Genomic DNA, 18,536 nt, shown 5'->3' with positions numbered 1-18,536 from the left:
GACAAATAGAGCAATCAGCAGGAAAGTAGTTCCTTCATTATTGTTGGGGCATACAATACGCATTGATGCAATATATTTTGTAGAAAGTTTAATTATTCCAGGTAAATTTTAAAAACAAATTTAAACCCAAAATGGTCCAATCGTGGATTCTACTACCACGATTGGACCACTTTTGGAGTTTTTAAAATAATCAAATGCCTTCAATTAAACCAGAACCCAGCACATACATTGTCAAAAAACATTGCTAGAAAATCAAACTGGACAGTATGAAGAGTTCAAATAAATTTGTTTATGCTAAAACGAAAGTGGTCCGATCGTGAAATCTGCTACAGTAACTAAAATTGGGCATGAACCTCTCGTGGGTTTGCAAAATATCAGTTCCTTCTTTTGGATAATTAGACACAGTACGAACTATGGCTACTTGCAAAAAAGAAAGAAATAGCTTTATTAAAATATAATTCGCTCATGAATCAAAATAGAATCCTCGATTGGACCACCGATTCCTCGATTGGATCACGCAGAAAGGTCCTTTTTGACGTTTGTTTTACTCATAAACGTGCTTAAAATTTCATTTTTGATGCATAAATTAACTGGTATCATATTTGGCGATTGGCACGATCACCAAAATACCAGGTCAAAACATTATGGTCCAATTGAGGAACTGGTCCAATCCCAGCAATTCAGTTGGTCCAATCGTGGTTTTACCATAGTTATAAATAGATGCTGACCTACAAGTACACATGCGTAACATCTTGGCACTTGTTTTATCACTCACAATAACAAACCTTTATGTATCGTTATGACCTAATTTAACACTTCTAACTATGTTCATATTGCTCCATAGATGTTTTCTCCAAGAATAGTATTAGATGATACATGCATAAATGTGACTTTTATTGATAAATCCAAAAATATTACCTTTTTCGACTCGACTGGTTCAAGGCCAATAGCGGCGTGTGTACAGATTAATATATTGGCTAGATGGCGCTACTGTCACAATTTGAATGAAAATACAGTTCTGGTCCAATTGAGGCACTGGTCCAATCCTGGCAACTCTACCCTACTCTATCTATTAGGCATGATATTTACCTTTCTTTCAATGTCGGTAATGTTAGTGGTAGAATCAAAATTAGGTCCACACAAATAACCTGCTGTTCGACTGTGTTTATTTTATGGCAGACAGTTTTATAGTGCAGATTATTAGATTGAACTTGATAGATGAGGGCATTTAGTTCGCTAAGATGTGTAACTTGTTAACATTGAAGACTTCTTTGTGGTAATTTCAACTGATGCAACCGGCCTCGGTGGCGTCGTGGCAGGCCATCGGTCTACAGGCTGGTAGGTACTGGGTTCGGATCCCAGTCGAGGCATGGGATTTTTAATCCAGATACCGACTCCAAACCCTGAGTGAGTGCTCCGCAAGGCTCAATGGGTAGGTGTAAACCACTTGCACCGACCAGTGATCCATAACTGGTTCAACAAAGGCCATGGTTTGTGCTATCCTGCCTGTGGGAAGCGCAAATAAAAGATCCCTTGCTGCCTGTCGTAAAAAAGAGTAGCCTATGTGGCGACAGCGGGTTTCCTCTAAAAACAGTGTCAGAATGACCATATGTTTGACGTCCAATAGCCGATGATAAGATTAAAAATCAATGTGCTCTAGTGGCGTCGTTAAATAAAACAAACTTTACTTTTTCAACTGATGCAAATACATGTACATGGGCGTACATAGGATTTTGAAAAGGGGGGTTCTAAAATAGATTGCAGAGATATTGGGCATATATTTCTATATTGAGTAAATATAATAATGTCAGATATATTAAATTATTAAAAAAAAAGCGATTTCAGAGGGGGGGGTTCGGTCGAACCCATCGAACCCCCCTCGACTTTTCTTTCACTCTGCTGTAACTTTATCCAAGTGTGTTACAGGTTTGTAGATTAACTAAACTTAGTGTCCATTTTATAACTGTATCCAAGTGTGTTACAGGTTTGTAGATTAACTAAACTTTGTGTCCATTTCTACCGAGTTGAAATTAGAGTCTGCGTCTTTAATGAGTTTAGTGAATAATCTCTCATAACTGAGTATAGAGTGGCTATTTACAATTTTATTATTTATATTTGTGCATATCTTATGTTGTATCTTTATTTTGTTGTAATAAGGTAAGACTTTAATATATTCTCATTTGAAATGTTGATCAAGAGTTTGTGTTTTACTGTGTGATCTAATTATTACGTTTACACGTGTGTAAATTTAATTTTAAGTGATGAATCAAAACACATTAGCTCCGGTCCTTACCGTGTAAAATGTGTGAGTTATCTCGCATTCACGGTTCTTCTCACATGCACGTGTAATCGTGCATTGGAGTAGTCTTCTTTGACTAAATGTATTACTTCAAGAGTTGATCTTGGTTAAAAAAATAGCACCTTAATTTTTTGTTTATGTTATTGTGATAAGAGTTTTGTTTTAATTTATTATAATGGTAGTATATTTTGAGAGCTTGTAAAGCTTATTTTATATATATTTATAAATGTTTTAAGAACAGAAAAAAGAATTAAATTTAGTTAAGCTAAGTTGTTTGTTTTGTTTGTTTCTTTTAAGATTTAGTATTTTGATCATAATTGCGTTGCAAGATAATTAAATGTAACGGAAGAGTTATAATGTAACACAGTTGTATAACTCTGAACGACAAATATTGTCCCGATATATGTAACCTAACTGCCAAAATTTGCCATACTATTCTTAGCACAGAACATCCCTTCTATATCGTATATGTTATGATATGATCCTTGTATAATAGAGAGAGAGAGAGAGAGAGAGAGAGAGAGAGAGGGGGGGGGGGGGGCGAGCGAGCGAGCGAGAGAGACAGAGACAGAGAGATACACACACAGGTCTACACATACACTTAACCCGAGTACTCTAACTGTAAGACCTATACGGACATTTGGAAGGTGTAATGAAAGCATGTAACCCTCTAAATGTCCGTCTAGCTCTCTTACAGCCAGAGCGCTCGGGCTGACACACACACACATTGAGTCTTTAACTAGTCAATATTTATATGCAGTGCATTGCAGAAGATTTTTACGCCACAGCCCCAATCACTTGACCTAATGGTGGTTCTCCTGTCATGTCATACGGTTTAACGTGCACATTCAGAGCAAGCTGTTTTAGCGCACACCTGTCATGGGCACAGGTGCCGGTGTCGGCTAGCACCTCCGTCCAGGACAGGAAAGTTGGGTTCTCCTGATAGAGGAGGAAACTATATAGCTACCAGAGACCAACAACTAAGGGAGGTAACTATAACTCATCCGGAACGTAAAACGTTTCGTGAAAGTCATTTGATTCCGATAAAATCTATCACATCTTTCAAGCATGTTGCGTTTTAAAGTAAGATTGCGACACAGAAAGATGGGGTCTGTCGAGGGGTTGGGAAGTGGAGTAGAAGGAAGAATTAAAAGACTACGCAAATTGGTCACTGGCTTAATTCGGTATGAGAGAATCGAAACGGCACACAGCCACGGGGACGAGGCAAGGGGATATGCGGAAAGAGTAAGTAACTTAAACGTTTCCTATATTTGGATGTCATCTGATATTCAGACCCATGTTAAAAAGTATGTTTGTAGTTATTGTCCGAACCAAATTGTTAACAACTACAAAAAATTACTCTCCTACCTTTAATATGCCGTTAGATTTCCTCCAAAGTTTGTCCAGACACAAATCGCAAAAAAACCCACTACAAATATACAGATTCCACACACGAGACTGCAACGATGTCGCCGATATTGTCTTTGCTGAGATTGCATAGGGAAAAATACATGCAGTTTTCTGCCGTCTGCCATGTTGCTTGTTTATGGAATACTCTTCAAGAGGGGTGAAAGCCTCCAAAGTATGTGACACAATTAATATGAAATTTATGATCTCTAGTGGTATCATTAAAATAATAATAATATTTTTTTTAAAAATAATATGATGTTGTTAGATTAAGTCCTATCCTTTCACCCCTCTTGAAGAATATTCCATAAAAAGTCAAAATGGCAGCTTATACAAAATTACATGCTTTTTTCCCTATGCGCTCTCAGCGAAGTCGATATAGGTGACATGGTTATTATCTGGTATGTGGAATCTGTGTCATTGTAATGGTTTTTTCAAGATTTGTGTCTGGACAAACTTTGGAGGAAATCTAACGGCAATTAAAGGTAGGAGAGTAATTTTTTGTAGTTGTTAACAATTTGGTTCGGACAATAGTTTTTAATCAAGAATACCAGCATGATGTTCATATTTGGTAATCAAATATCTCCATAGAAAGAAGTGTTTTTATTTAACGACGCACTCAACACATTTTATTTACGGTTATATGGCGTCAGACATATGGTTAAGGACCACACAGATTTTGAGAGGAAACCCGCTGTCGCCACTACATGGGCTACTCTTCCGATTAGCAGCAAGGGATCTTTTATTTGCACTTCCCACAGGCAGGATAGCACAAACCATGGCCTTTGTTGAACCAGTTATGGATCACTGGTCGGTGCAAGTGGTTTACACCTACCCATTGAGCCTTGCGGAGCACTCACTCAGGGTTTGGAGTCGGTATCTGGATTAAAAATCCCATGCCTCGACTGGGATCCGAACCCAGTACCTACCAGCCTGTAGACCGATGACCTGCCACGACGCCACCGAGGCCGGTAATATCTCCATAGATGCCAACCTTTAGCAAGTCTAGCCAAGTGTAGGCCTACTGATCAACACCAGTGTAAGACTGGACAAAAATCCATAAGCGAGCTACAGTTGCTTTACCACGCAGCGTGGCGTGTGCAAAAGATCACGTGAGACTTTGATTAGTGCACATATAACCGCTAGATGGCACCTCTCGTCCAAAATAAATACGACATAATGGCCATTTCCCGATTCATGACAACGAAAATCACGAAGGATGGCTTACTTAGATGATAACTAGTCATGTAAAAATAATAATAATGAAAAAAAATAAAAACCTGAAAATGCATATATTACCCGTAAGGAATTTGTCCTACACCCGTAAGACTGTTAAATGATAAAAAATCTGTAAGTCTTACGGGTGATCCGTAAGAGTTGACATGTATGAATATCTCCATGCTCATGAATCAGGGCAGAACCCATTTTGGGTACGATTATTTTCAGCACAGCATTTACTGATGATTTATTTTGTTAATAATGACACAAGTACTTCAATCAGGATTTAGTTTGTATGGTAGGTTATACATTTTTGGTTTGTGTGTCCATTTGTTGCACTATTTCGGTTGAGAAATGTTTGAAACATGGCACCACAAGTTTTGAATACCAGCTACATATAGGTTATGTAACAAGGTTCGGACGTAGAAGAACCACACATTTAATGTCCCTTCGGACTACCTGTGACTATATAAAAGATCCCTTGAGCACTACTAAGATCGATGACAGTCACTTTTCATACACAATAAATAAAACATAATCAACGGTAATTTCTTGATATGATATATTTTGCAATTTTAAGGTAAATAAAAGGGTAAATAAAACTAAAACTAAAAACATACTGACCTGTAAACAGCGTTGTCTGCTGAATTTTGACATGGGTCAAGGTTAGTAGACCAGTTTTTGTTTTAATGTGGCGAAGCACTGCACAATAGTATAGCTAATTTTGAATTTGAATGACGTCACTTTGCATTTCCTTACTTGTAATATCTATAAACTGAATACATGACATTTCTGTTTTAAGAATGCTGGAAAATTTCCAATGCAAAATTGTTATTGAAATCTTTTTGTCTGAACATGACTAATGCACCTGAATGTGTTTGAAGAAAATCTTGTGATTAAATAATTGTACCTTTTACGAAAAATGGATTTCAAGTGAAAATTGCAGTAAGATTCTTACTAAGATATGTTATACGTATATTTATTGTGTACAAAGCCAAAAACTAGGGTGTGAAGTGTGACTGTCGTCAGTCTTAATGCTTCCACAGTGTGGTTTATTTCTTCTTCTTTTTTAAATATATATGATGTGCATCAGCATTTCCGTAGCTTGCACTCCGCTACGAATCTTGCATTTTGGTAAATTCCAGAAATCGATTCTGGTGCTTCTGACATATTTCCGAATCCGGGTTGTTTCGCCCTAAAACCATTTCGAACTCTGCGTTGTTTCGCCCTTAGTCCTATTCACCCAGGGTTGGTTTGCCCTAAATCTCATTTGTACAGAGTCGTTTCCCCCCCCCCCCCATCCCCCCTCAAAACATTTTATATTTATTATAGTTTTGAAGTATTTTTTTTCTTCTGTTTATTCATTGTTCATTACCAAATACAGTATTAGGTAATTTTCTGTCTTTGGATATTAATGCCTTATCAGCTGTTTACTTTCTAGCTGTCAAATCAACGTACTGTACGTACTCGGCGTTTGAACCTCAGCTGGGAATGTAGTATATTTAATAAGAAACCACAGCACATCAGTAGTATGCAGTGTGACTGTTCATAAATTAATTATTAATGTGAATACATTGTCAGCATATTATCTAAGGCCTGTACGAATTTCGTGTATATGGCTTGAGTAAATGATATTGGAAATAAACAAAATTATAATATTTTTTTTATCTGTAAATATAAACACGCAATATAGATTTCAATGTGTGACATCTAAAAATCAATGGATATAGGACAAATCAATGAAAAAATGTACTTTATTAACTAAATTAAAATTATGGTGAATCGAAACATGGTTGGAGGTACGAATCGACCCTGCTCAAAACGACTTGGTGAACTAGTAATAATAGCGAAACGACCTGTTACCCATATTTCCATGGGCTATGCCAGATCAAACACACCATTAATTTATGTATCATGGCATGGTTAAACTGAATTGTTTTTTATCAAATAACTATTAAACAAATGTTTGATGCGCTGTGTGATATAGCTGTCTTATTTGTGGAAAGTACATTGCAATTTGTATCGTCAATAAGTTGAATCATGAAAAAATATTTAAAACTTTATAAAAAAAAAAAAAGAAGTAATTAATCATCCCAAATCCCTAATTATGGTTTTTAATGTAATTTGTTAAATTGCAGAAAACAAAGGTTCGCATAAGCATTACATGTTCTTTATGTTAGTACTGAGCACGAGTACATGATGTATGTTTATTTTTCCAGCTGATCCAGGTGGCCATAAAGAATGGAGACAAACACAGGGAAACAATGGAAATGGCTGATTTTTGGCTCATGGTAAATTAAAACTGTCTATAAACATTTTAACCTGAATAATATATCTTCCTTGGGAACATTTTGTTTTAAAATTTTAATTACATAACTATAAATAACGTTTTAGAATTATGTAGCAATCTCTGAAATTTGCATAGCAAATCATAATATGGAACAAAATGTTCCCTGCTTACAGTAGACCAGTCCACAAGACAGGAGACAGTCCCCTTGCCAAATACAGGCCCTAATCGTGTCGGCGAAATGAAGGTGTTTTTCGCTGAAACTCTGTTCAAGTCGCCTAGGTATGTCAGTGAGAAGTTGAAGTTTGAATATTTTGGACCTAATCAGATTTCAAAAACAAAATCACACAACAGATGCCAAGACCCCAACTTGTGTAATGCCATAGCTAAACAGTTAACACCTTCACAGTGTGTGTATATACTTTGCCGCCAGACTACGTCGGCACATGTCGCTACTTTTGCAGTGACCAGCCAAGTATTGTTATTTCTCATTATTTCATTATAGTAATTCCAGAAAATATTACTTATTACATTCATTTTACATAACAAAACATATTACGATTGGAAGTGAGTGTAAAATTCAGAATTTTTCTGATTGAATGCGGAAACTGGTAAAACGTTACAAAATGTATCATTAAATGTTCACTTTGCCTGTCTTTATGAAACTTCTCCCCTTTCTCCTAAGAAGGGAGAAGTCACTTCTCCGACATTTTCAATTCTAGATTAGGGCCTGCAAATATGAAAGAAAAATATGATGGACAAATTAAAGCGGCAATATCCGGAATATTTTTATTATTTAAGCATATAGAACAGAAAATCCAATTACGTTTTGTGCATATATGATGCCGCACTCCGCATTGGTTTCACTACGCTGGCTTATCCAGGTCAAAAACAAAGCCAGTATTTTGAAAGTGGGACACTTTTGACGGGCTTGTACCGATCTCGGTTTTCATTGGCTTATCACAAGTGTAGAATTCCACAGCAAGAGATCACGTGAGATTTTTTAACAAATTCAACTGTCTTGATTGAGGGGTTGTCTCATATTTACAAAACATATTTATATCCATAGAGGCAGGGCTCACGCGACTGGGCGAAGTGAGCCCAAACTTCGCTCTGATCAGCCTGACTTCACCGTGCCTCACTGTAAGGCGAAATCAGTGTCGCCTTTTTACAAATGGTCATCACTTGCAGTGTACACACACCTATTCATAAATAATAATTTAAGTGTGAAGTGTCTGAGAGTTTGAAGAGAGACTGGCACCACAAAGTCATGCGACAGGCTCACAGATAGACGGTCTTGCTCGGACAACACCCGTGTCTGGCACTAATAGTTGGTCTAAATGTGCTACTAGTTGTTGAAGCGTATTGTCAGGCGAATGTGCTGCAAATTGTACAAGGGTGGGGATCTATACCATGACGAGTGTATTTTTTTAGGGAGTTTGGGTCATGCTCCATCAGAATATATATTTTAAAAAAATATTCGTTTGGAGCAGCAGACCTCGACGTGAAAAAAATATGCGGAGAGTAATTACCTAGTTTTACGTAAGACTTTGTCATAATGAATAAATTTAACATACAAAACACATGTCGAAATCATAAAATAGTACAGGCAAACCTCCCCTAACAGATTTTTAATGTATATGCACTCATAATAAGCAGTGACCTAGCTGGCCTATATACCCAGAGGCCGCTTAACCTGCATCCCCAAGTCGCTAAAGCGGCCATTGTAAAAAAAAAAAAAAAAAATAAATTGTAAACAACAGTGACAAGATAAACAATTTTCACACCTTCATGGATACTAGTACCCATTCCGTCTGACAACTCCACAGTGTATTAATTACGAAACTGACTGTGGAACGCATTTAATTGCCTCTGGGTAATCTAGGCTTGACTGTGAAAGATTAATCTACTAGGACAATACTCTGCATGGAGTAGGTATTGAATAAAATGAGAAGACGACATGTGGAAAGGTTCAATTAAAAAACTATAGAGCGTATGTCCATCAATTAGCAGTACAAACGGTAAAAAAAATAATTTTTAAATAAAAAAAATAAGAGATTGTAAAATTTACTTTTTTTGCATCTTTTTTTAAAATTAAAACTTCAAGTCTCCCTGCTGTTAAAAACTTTGCCCTCTCTAAAGTTTGAGAGAGAAGTCACTTCGCTCTATGATTTTGTCCTCGTGTGGGGCTGCATAGAGGTATGGTACAACGCCTTTCCAGGGGTCGGTGGGTGGGGGATTTGCCTTGAAATTTAAGGGGGTGTTACTAATTAAGTAACACTCTAGGGGTAAAGGAAGAGGGTACTGTGTTCGATTTACGTAACATTTTTCAAGACTATATGTTATTTTTATTCATTACTTAGACCTAAAAAGGTGTTTTTTGGAAATGCGTGGTCAGTCTAGGATCGATCCCCATCGGCTGGTATATAAAAGACCATGGTATGTGATATCCTGTCTGTGGGATGGTACATATAAACGATCCCTTGCTAAAAAAATTTTTTAGCAGGTTTCCAAGGCGCGTGTGCATGAATTTTAGCGGGGTTCGGGTTATAGACTGTGTTGAGCGAAGTTTATATGGGGCCATGCTCCACCCAAAAATACATTTCAAGTTTTTTTTAACTTGGGAAAGTACGAGTTTCGACCTCCAATACCCTCCCCCTGCACATGCACCCGATTCGTCTCTAAGATTATATGTCAAAATTACCAAATGTTAGACATCCAACAGCAGATGGAAGGAAGGATAGGATATGTTTTATTTAACGACGCACTCAACACATTTTATTTACGCTTGTTTGGGGTTGGATGATTATTAAATCAATATGCTTTATCTTTGATGTCATTAAACCCCTTACCCCCCCCCCCCCCTTTCCAAAACGAAAAAATATTTATTTGAATTTGTCGATTTTTACACGTAAAACGTTCATTGTCTACTTTAGTATATTTTATTTTAAAAATATATACATGATTAATGTGTTACTAGTATACAAACAAAACTAACACTTTATAAAATATCAATTCTGAAATAGGAAGGTACGACTGTCGATAATACGTTGTCAAGATCAAACCGGTTTTAACTAAAGACTCTAGTACCGTATCCTCAACCGAACGTTCTTCGTACAGCGCAAGATTTCTCTTTTAATTTTTTGAGACAAACCCTACAATTTGAAATCGGCAAACGCACGTGTTAACTGAAACTGACAACAGGCTGTCGTTTGTACTTTACCGAGCTATGGCGGCACAGGCGACGAATCAAGCATATACGTTTGACGATATTCGTTCATAGCGAACACACACAACTTTTTTAAAAGTGCATTTCAGCTTGTATTTCACATTTGTACATGATGTTATAATATGGTAAACAGAGAATGTAACTTTAAGAAAGTTCAGACATAACCACCACTCTCAGACCTTTCCCTAGGATATTTTTAAGGCGCTTATATTTTCACTATCAGTTTAACACAACTGCAAGTGCCAGTTTTTTTTGTCAATGACAATTAGTAATCAACTGTTGTTAAATGAAACGGTGCCGAGGGCCTTGAACCTAATTAGGTAAGAACGAAATGTTTCACCTATTAGAAGCGTGAATACCTGTATACTGTAAAGTTTTAAAAGTTGTTACAACCAGCAGTTGATTGTCACATATAGCCAATTAAAGCATATAGGCAACTGATTTAAGGTCTTTACATGATGCCAAAGTGCTTACTTACACACCTAAGGCGTAGTGGCGCCATATGTCTCTGGGGAAATTCCTGAGTCTGACTTGTGACCTCCTTTTTCTGACTAAGCAAATAAAGTGATCTGTGGTTAAGGTATGTTAATATACTTTATGAAGTCCTCTTGATTCACCTTCATTTTATTTTCAATTAATGTCTTTAGAGAACAAAAGCTGCAGTTAAGAGAAGATTTCAATATATTTGGTTTCAATGAATGATCATTTGATGTTTCCATTATACATGAAGCAGTGATTATATTGCCCTTTTTTTTCGGTGGAAGCGACTTCCCTCAGTAACTATGTAATATAAATTAGTTGGGTTTTTTCTCTTTTTAATTACTATTGATTGAACTAAAAAGATATTTGTATATTTATAAGCATCTTAGTTTACTTTTATTATGGACTAGTTTGAAACCCAGATTGAGTTTAATATAAATACTTTTCTTGGAAGTTGGGGTTGCAGGCCTGCACAAATTGCACGGACGACTGTTTCGTTCGTGCATCGGTTATGCCATTTTATTTGGCATAACCGATTAAACGTTTGTGTAAAATTTACTGAATGATTAATCCCGGCAACGTACCAACATATTTTTATCGCGAGTACAAACATTAGACTTGTTCCCGATGCAGTGCTTTTTCGTAGCGCGTACCGTAACCAGCCAAATTTGTATAAATATCTTGCGAACTAGGTGCATTCCCATTGGTTGTTAGAAGGCGATATAGCCGAATTTAACCAATCAAAAATGGTGATATTGTGATGGTCATTACAATCTCGAATTGGATCAGCAACCAGGGTAAACCAGAGTCACAGTGACCCTATTATTAACTGTAATTCTGAATCGGATAACGACAGTGACGATGACAACAGTGTCAGTGATAGTGACAGTATCAGTATCCACTGTTCCTCAGATGAGGAAGATGGCACTGAGTCTCCCACTCACAACTGAATGTCATGACATTATATACATATAAAAGATTAATATTATAAAATTAATGGTAAGCGATTGCCTTGCAATGAATTCTTATTTATTCACACGTAGTTATTCACACATGATGATGTGTTTTATATAATAGGTCAAGCCTGACATTCACTATGTTTTGGTAACGTACTATAATAGTTCTAATCATTATTACCGGTATTTTTAAAAAATCTCTTAAGCATTTGTATACATACATATACTTTTTACTTACCATTGCCACTCTTGTTTCTCAAAATTAAGTATATATTTATTTTTTTAATTATAAAGAAAAAAACAGGTTATGCAAACCAAAATAGGTTATGCCAAATCTTTTGGCATAACCCCTTTTCAGGTTATGCAAATTTTTAATTTGCGCAGGCCTGGGGTTGGGGTAAATGTAAGAATATATAAATGGATTTAATTTTTCTGTTTGTACATGTACGATGTGTATTTTGTATTCCTTAAAATTAAATCAAAGTTAAATCATTGTTGGATGATGTTTATGTTACTTTAAACTATAATGTGAAAAATGTTATGCATTGTAAAAAAAAGTTAAACTAAAAAGTTAAAAACTAAATTTGGTTAGGAATAAGTTGGTTTTGCATTGTGGCCATGTTTGTGTTTTGCATATATGATGGGGAGTCGACACTGCATTTTTAACATTATCTGTTACAGGAGAAAGATCTGATTCACAAATTATTCAAAGTTCTGGTTCCACGCTACCAGAACTATTCAACATCTTACACCCAGATGTGGAATCTGCCGATAAAATATCCAGGATTCGGACATCAAAGTGGTGTTCTCGAGCTAAAAGGTGACACTAGTTTAAAATTTCATAACAAGTTATTATTAATTATCATAGTAATTACATTTGTAAATGAAATGGGTTACCTAAAATTGATTTATTTTTGCATAATCTAAAAATGTCATACTTATGGGCTGTCAGTAGGTATCTACAAGGCTTCTAGAATTTTTATAAAATCCACTAGCCATGGGATCAGTGATTCTATAACTTTACTAACCACGATTAAAAATTCACTAGCCCAACTATACTAGATACAGTTTTACTAAATAATAGTAATAATCGGATATGTCTTTTAAAGAGGGAGGGAGAGCTTTAAAAAAAACTAACATTGAGGAGTTGGGGTGGGGGCAAGATATTCATATTTACAAAGTAGACTTATCTGCAAAATTTTACTTTTTTTCACTTGGCGTCGGGCATGGCAATAGTAGGTATTTACTAGCCCAACATTGAATATGACTGACCATAGGAGTGGGACTACCATAATCTAGAAGCCCTGGCATCTACCTCAGTCCACAGAACGGTCTTTAAATGTGCTTTAGTTACAAAGTCGAATGTCGTCACTGAATCCATTCTACAGGTTTTTTCTAACCCCAACCAGATCCCCATGACTAGTATATCAAAGGCTGTTGTATTTGCTTGCCAGGCTGTTGTGTTTTCTTGCCAGGCTGTTGTGTTTGCTTGCCAGGCTGTTGTATTTGCTTTCCAGGCTGTTGTGTTTGCTTGCCAGGCTGTTGTATTTGCTTGCCAGGCTGTTAGAAATGCATATAAATATTGGAAAGATGTAGCAGGTTTGCTCTAAGATTAAGTGTCCGAATGATCACATGTTTGACATCCAATAACCGATGTTTAATTAATCAATGTGCTCTAGTGGTGTTGCTAAACAAAACAAACCATACTCCTCCAGGGATAGAATGTTTTTAATGGGTTTTGTTTGGTAGCCAAAGAAATGTATAGGAAAGTTTAATTTGTGTCTATAAAACTTACAGGTACAGAGTCTTGTTCTATATACAGTTTCAGATGAAGATGAAACAGCTCCCTCAGTCATGTAAATGTTTGACTTATTCCTTTCAGGTATCGACACATTCATGTAGAGCTAGGCGGTATTCCATATATATACTGTCTGGTATCGGTATCATGTCAGTACCGATTTACCGCATCGAGTAAATATCAAATTACCGAAATTTCAGAATTGAAAAATGTTTCCCACCATTTAGTACAGCACTAAAAAAAAGCTGAGAAGAAGAGAGAGATGAGGGCTGTGTGTATGGAATTTAATTTTAGTTAGATGAAATTAGTGGGTCGGGCATCCATTTAAAGCTGAGAATACCAAAAAATACCACTCAATGTCAATATCAGTATTGTATCGATACCAAACCGATACCGAGGTAAATCACTCCAAAAATACTAATACCAATGCCGAACCTGAAATTTCAATACTGCCCAGCTCTACATTCATGAAATATATATATACTGAACAAAAACCAATTTGACCTGTTTTCGTTTTCTTTTTTAATTTCAGGTAACCCATGGCCGCCAGTGAGACCTGAGCAAAGGGAAACCAAGTATCTCCTGTCGAACATACTGCTACAGGAGGCAAGGAGAGAATACAACCAAAACAAAATCAAGCTAGACACCGCCAGCCTCGATTACACAAACAAGAGCAGTGGCGATCCATTCAGTGACAGAATGGACATGTCTCGCATTACAGAGACTACTGACAGCAGTAGTCCCCACGTTGCAGATACTCTGGAAGACAAAAGGGTTACTCAGATGGGTGATGAGGACAGTGGCGGAGGTGATAGAGTTAATTCAATGGAAAAAGATGTGGACAAAGTTTCAAAGCAAATGGATGAATTGAACGTTAAAGACAAACCGACTTGATGTTGGTGTTCGATGGCCTGTTTGTGTGTTATTGTGTTCATACAGTAAATTAACGGGCAGTATTTTGGGGTCAGTCAACAATTACCTAACATTCTAGGTGTGGGTGGGTGTCATGGGAGTTGTACAAAGAAATTAGGGGAAGGGGTGGGGGTCTTGCATGTTTTCCAGACGTTTGGTAATGTTTTTAAGACAGTGTCCCATTTTTTAAAAGTATAATGCAGTGAGAAGTAACATGCACCCTGGCATGGCGATTTTCTTCCTTAAACTGACCATTTTCTATCTAATATTTATTGCCAAACAAAAGAAACAAAAATACAAACAGAACATCCAGTCATCGTGGTCAGGTTACGTCACAATGCGGGCGGGACGTAACCCAGTGGTAAAGTGCTCACTTTATGTGCAGTAGGTTTATGATCGATCCCCGTCAATGGACTCATTGGGCTATTTCTCGTTCCATCCAGTGCCAGTATATCAAAGGTTGTAGTATGCGTTATCCCGTCTGTTAGCCAATCCAATAACCGATGGTTAACCTTTTAAGTTAAAATGACAGGGAAATTGGTGTTGTGTGATTTTAGGTGAGAGACTGCTGTTGTCTCAACATTTTAATATGTAACATGTATGGGAGGTGTGTGTGTATGAAAATGTAGTTGTTGAATGACCCCTTTACTGATGGGATGGTACACCCTGGAAAGTACACTATACCTACAGAACTAACACGTACATTGTGTGCTCGAAGAGTTCATCAGTGCCAATAGTTTAATGTCAATACAGAAGTTGTTTTGCATTAAAGATGTATACAACAATCTATGTGTTTGCTTATTCCCATTTGTCCTGGCGCTGGTTGTAGTACAGTGGTGTGGCATTTGTGGTCCAACACTGTCTGTGGGATGGTGCATATAAAAGATCCCTTGCTGCTAATCGAAAAGAGTAGCCCAATATCTGTGTGGTCCTTAACTATATGTCTGACGCCATATAACCATAAATAAAATGTGTTTAGTTTTGTTAAATAAAACATTTCTTTCTTTCTTGTGGTAGAGAGTTGTCACATGTTCCAATCAGTGCCCAACAAAGGGTACATCAAAGGTGGTGGTAAGTACTGTCTTTGTATGGGAAAAGCAACAGGTTTCTCTTGACTAGAGTCGATGTTGGATACTAAAATAGCCATAGTTCTAAAATTGAAATTATGACACACGCAGCACAAATTTTAATGAATTTATTTCTTGTTAGATGGGATGTGCTTTCCCAGCATACTCCATAATTCCATGTTTGGTACGATCATGGAGTTGGGTGTAAGAGAGGTACACTGGGATACCACAAAGAAAACTTCGATTACATGGCGTGCGAAGTTTATTGGGGATCGAATCCTGCTACCCTGGAACATATATTGGGGGGGGGGGGGGGTGGCGGTTGAGATACTTTTCTTGAGCCGGGTGCGTGTGGTTCGACCCCTGCGGACGTGATGTGGGATGGGTTTAACATTAAGGTAATGTAGTTAGGTGGTTTTGGAAAACAAAGAATTTAAATTACTTTATACAGTTGCTAATTACTAGAAAAATAGATTGTATAGCGCCTGTATACACTTCTTCTGGTATGTATACAGGAAATTATGGTGTGTCTAGACTGGCGATCATGGTTTCTAGGGAGGTTCTGGTCGTGCTCTCTCGGAAAATGTGTCTACACTGTAAAGAAAATTCGCTTTGAGCGAGGGTTGAGGATGAGCGTTAATAGGCCTATAATATAAAACTATAGCTCTGTATTTTGGGAGATAAAGAGACTGTCGCTCCACCCTCATCCATCCACGCCCCACTTTAAAAACTAAAAAAATCACTAGGAACAGACACTTGAAGATACATTTAAACCGGGTGAGGGGCGGGACGTAGCCCAGTGGTAAAGCGTTCGCTTGATGCGCGGTCGGTCTAGGATCGATTCCCGTCGGTCTACCCATTGGGCTATTTCTCGTTCCAGTCAGTGCTCCACAACTGGTGTTATATCCTGTCTGTGGGATGGTACATAGAAAACATCCCTTGCTGCTAATCGAACAAAGTAACCCATGAAGTGGCGACAGCGGGTTTCCTCTCTCAATATCTGCGTGGTCCTTAACCATATGTCTGACGCCATATAACCGTAAATAAAATGTGTTGAGTGCGTCGTCAAATAAAACATTTTCTTCCTTAAACCAGGTATTTAAAGACCTCCACTTTATATAACAGGCACGTGTACAGGGAATTTAGAAAAAAAAATTTGTCTTGACAGTGGCGAGTGAAGTTTATAGGGATATGTTCCACTGGAAAATTTATTGAAAACAGAAAATTTGGGTTGGGCAGGGAGGAGTTTAGATCTAGAAATCCTCCCCCTGCACATACAACATAATCGGAGCCTTCCCGTCCCCATTTCGCAGTTATTCCACAGTTATATATTAAATGTGTCACCGGCATATCTGAGTTTTATATTGGAGAGGACCACCCGAGCTGTCTGTCTATGAGTTTGTTAGGTCCCGCTTTCACGGGTGTGTGAAATACATCGGGGATGGGGGTGGGGAAATCAACTTGATTACTTCGTAAAACGATATCTACATACACGTAGCACAGTAGTAGGTCCCATTAGGTTGGTATGATGCACGAATTATACAGGCAAACGGTCACCTGATGCGCGGTCGGTCTAGGATCGATCCCCATCGGTGGGTCCATTAGGCTTTTTTCTCGTTCCAGACAATGCACCGCGACTGGTATATCAAAGGCCACATTTAAATAATTGTATTTATAAACTACATATTTGCATTCCGTGTAGCCTACATGTATACTATGCAGGCTAACATATGTGGTGTGCTTAACCAAAATCTAGATACAAGAAATTATATACATATTAATAACCCTAAAGCTAGAGAAAGAGTTTTAGAAAATTTTGAAAAATTTAGTTTTAAAGATCCATTTCGTGAACTTTACCCTGACCGAAAAAAGTATACTTGGACAAAAAAGAACCCAGTGAAACAAGCTAGATTGGACTTCTATCTTATATCCGAAAATCTAATGACATTTGTAGCAAAGGTATGGATAGAGAGTAGTTACAGGTCTGACCATTGTGGAGTCATTTTACAATTAAAGTTATCTGATATGGAAAAGGGTAAAGGACTTTGGAAATTTAACAACTCGTTACTTAAAGATAAAAAATATATGGAAACAATTAAAGAAACCATTTTAGATGTTAAGAGTCAATATGTAGTACCTGTTTATAACTTAGAAAATATCAAAAACAATTTCAGATGAAAATGTTCAGTTTACAATTAATGATCAACTTTTTCTAGAAGTTCTGTTAATGGAAATAAGAGGGAAAACTATATCTTATTCTTCATTTAAAAAGAAAACTGAAGACATTAAAGAAGTAAGTATTTGTGAAAAAATATTTTTTTTAGAACAAGATGAAAATATGACTGATTTCAAATTATTAGATGAAAAACGAAATGAATTGATAGAAATTAGGAAAAAAAAGTTAAAAGGGCAGTTTATTAGGTCTAGAGCTAAATGGATTGAAGAAGGAGAGAAGCCCACTAAATATTTCTGTAACATGGAATCAAGAAATTTTCACAGTAAACTTATCTCTAGAATAGAACTTCATGATGGTACCATAATAACTGATCAAAAACAAATCTTAGAAGAAACTAATTTTTTTTATAAAAAGTTATATTCCAGTCATGATAAACAGGAGTCAACTTTAAAAGAAAATTTTAAACAATTAAAAAATATGGACTTCAAAATATTAACTGATAGGGAAGCAGAATAACTTGAAGGGAAAATTATGTACTCAGAAGCATTGGCCTTTTTAAAAGAGATGAAAGTGAAAAGAGCCCTGGCTCTATTGGATTTTCTGCTGAGTTTTTTAAAATGTTTTGGTTAGATTTGGGCCATTTTATTGTTAGATCAATTAATTACAGTTACGATATTAAAGAAATGTCAACCACACAAAAATTGGGA

At 36.8% G+C, this 18,536-nt stretch overlaps 1 protein-coding gene across 1 annotated transcript; it reads left to right on the top strand.

Moving 5' to 3' along the window:
- Positions 1–3,279: 3,279 nt before the first annotated feature.
- On the top strand, positions 3,280–15,371 carry LOC121386290 (39S ribosomal protein L17, mitochondrial-like). The gene is made up of 4 exons (XM_041517142.1): positions 3,280–3,544; positions 7,144–7,215; positions 12,558–12,696; positions 14,207–15,371. The coding sequence occupies exons 1-4, from the start codon at positions 3,368–3,370 to the stop codon at positions 14,566–14,568; spliced, it is 750 nt and encodes a 249-aa protein (XP_041373076.1). The 5' UTR covers positions 3,280–3,367; the 3' UTR covers positions 14,569–15,371.
- Positions 15,372–18,536: the final 3,165 nt, after the last annotated feature.

This window comes from Gigantopelta aegis, chromosome 12, assembly GCF_016097555.1.
Source record: "Gigantopelta aegis isolate Gae_Host chromosome 12, Gae_host_genome, whole genome shotgun sequence".
Lineage (NCBI taxonomy): Eukaryota > Metazoa > Mollusca > Gastropoda > Neomphalida > Peltospiridae > Gigantopelta > Gigantopelta aegis.
This window is presented reverse-complemented; position numbering and strand designations above follow the sequence as displayed.

Coding starts and splice junctions, on each gene's coding strand:
- LOC121386290 (XM_041517142.1), top strand. CDS start 3,368: ATGTTGCGTTTTAAAGTAAGATTGCGACACAGAAAGATGGGGTCTGTC. Junction 7,216..12,557: donor TGGCTGATTTTTGGCTCATG/GTAAATTAAAAC, acceptor TATCTGTTACAG/GAGAAAGATCTGATTCACAA. Junction 12,697..14,206: donor TGGTGTTCTCGAGCTAAAAG/GTGACACTAGTT, acceptor TTTTAATTTCAG/GTAACCCATGGCCGCCAGTG.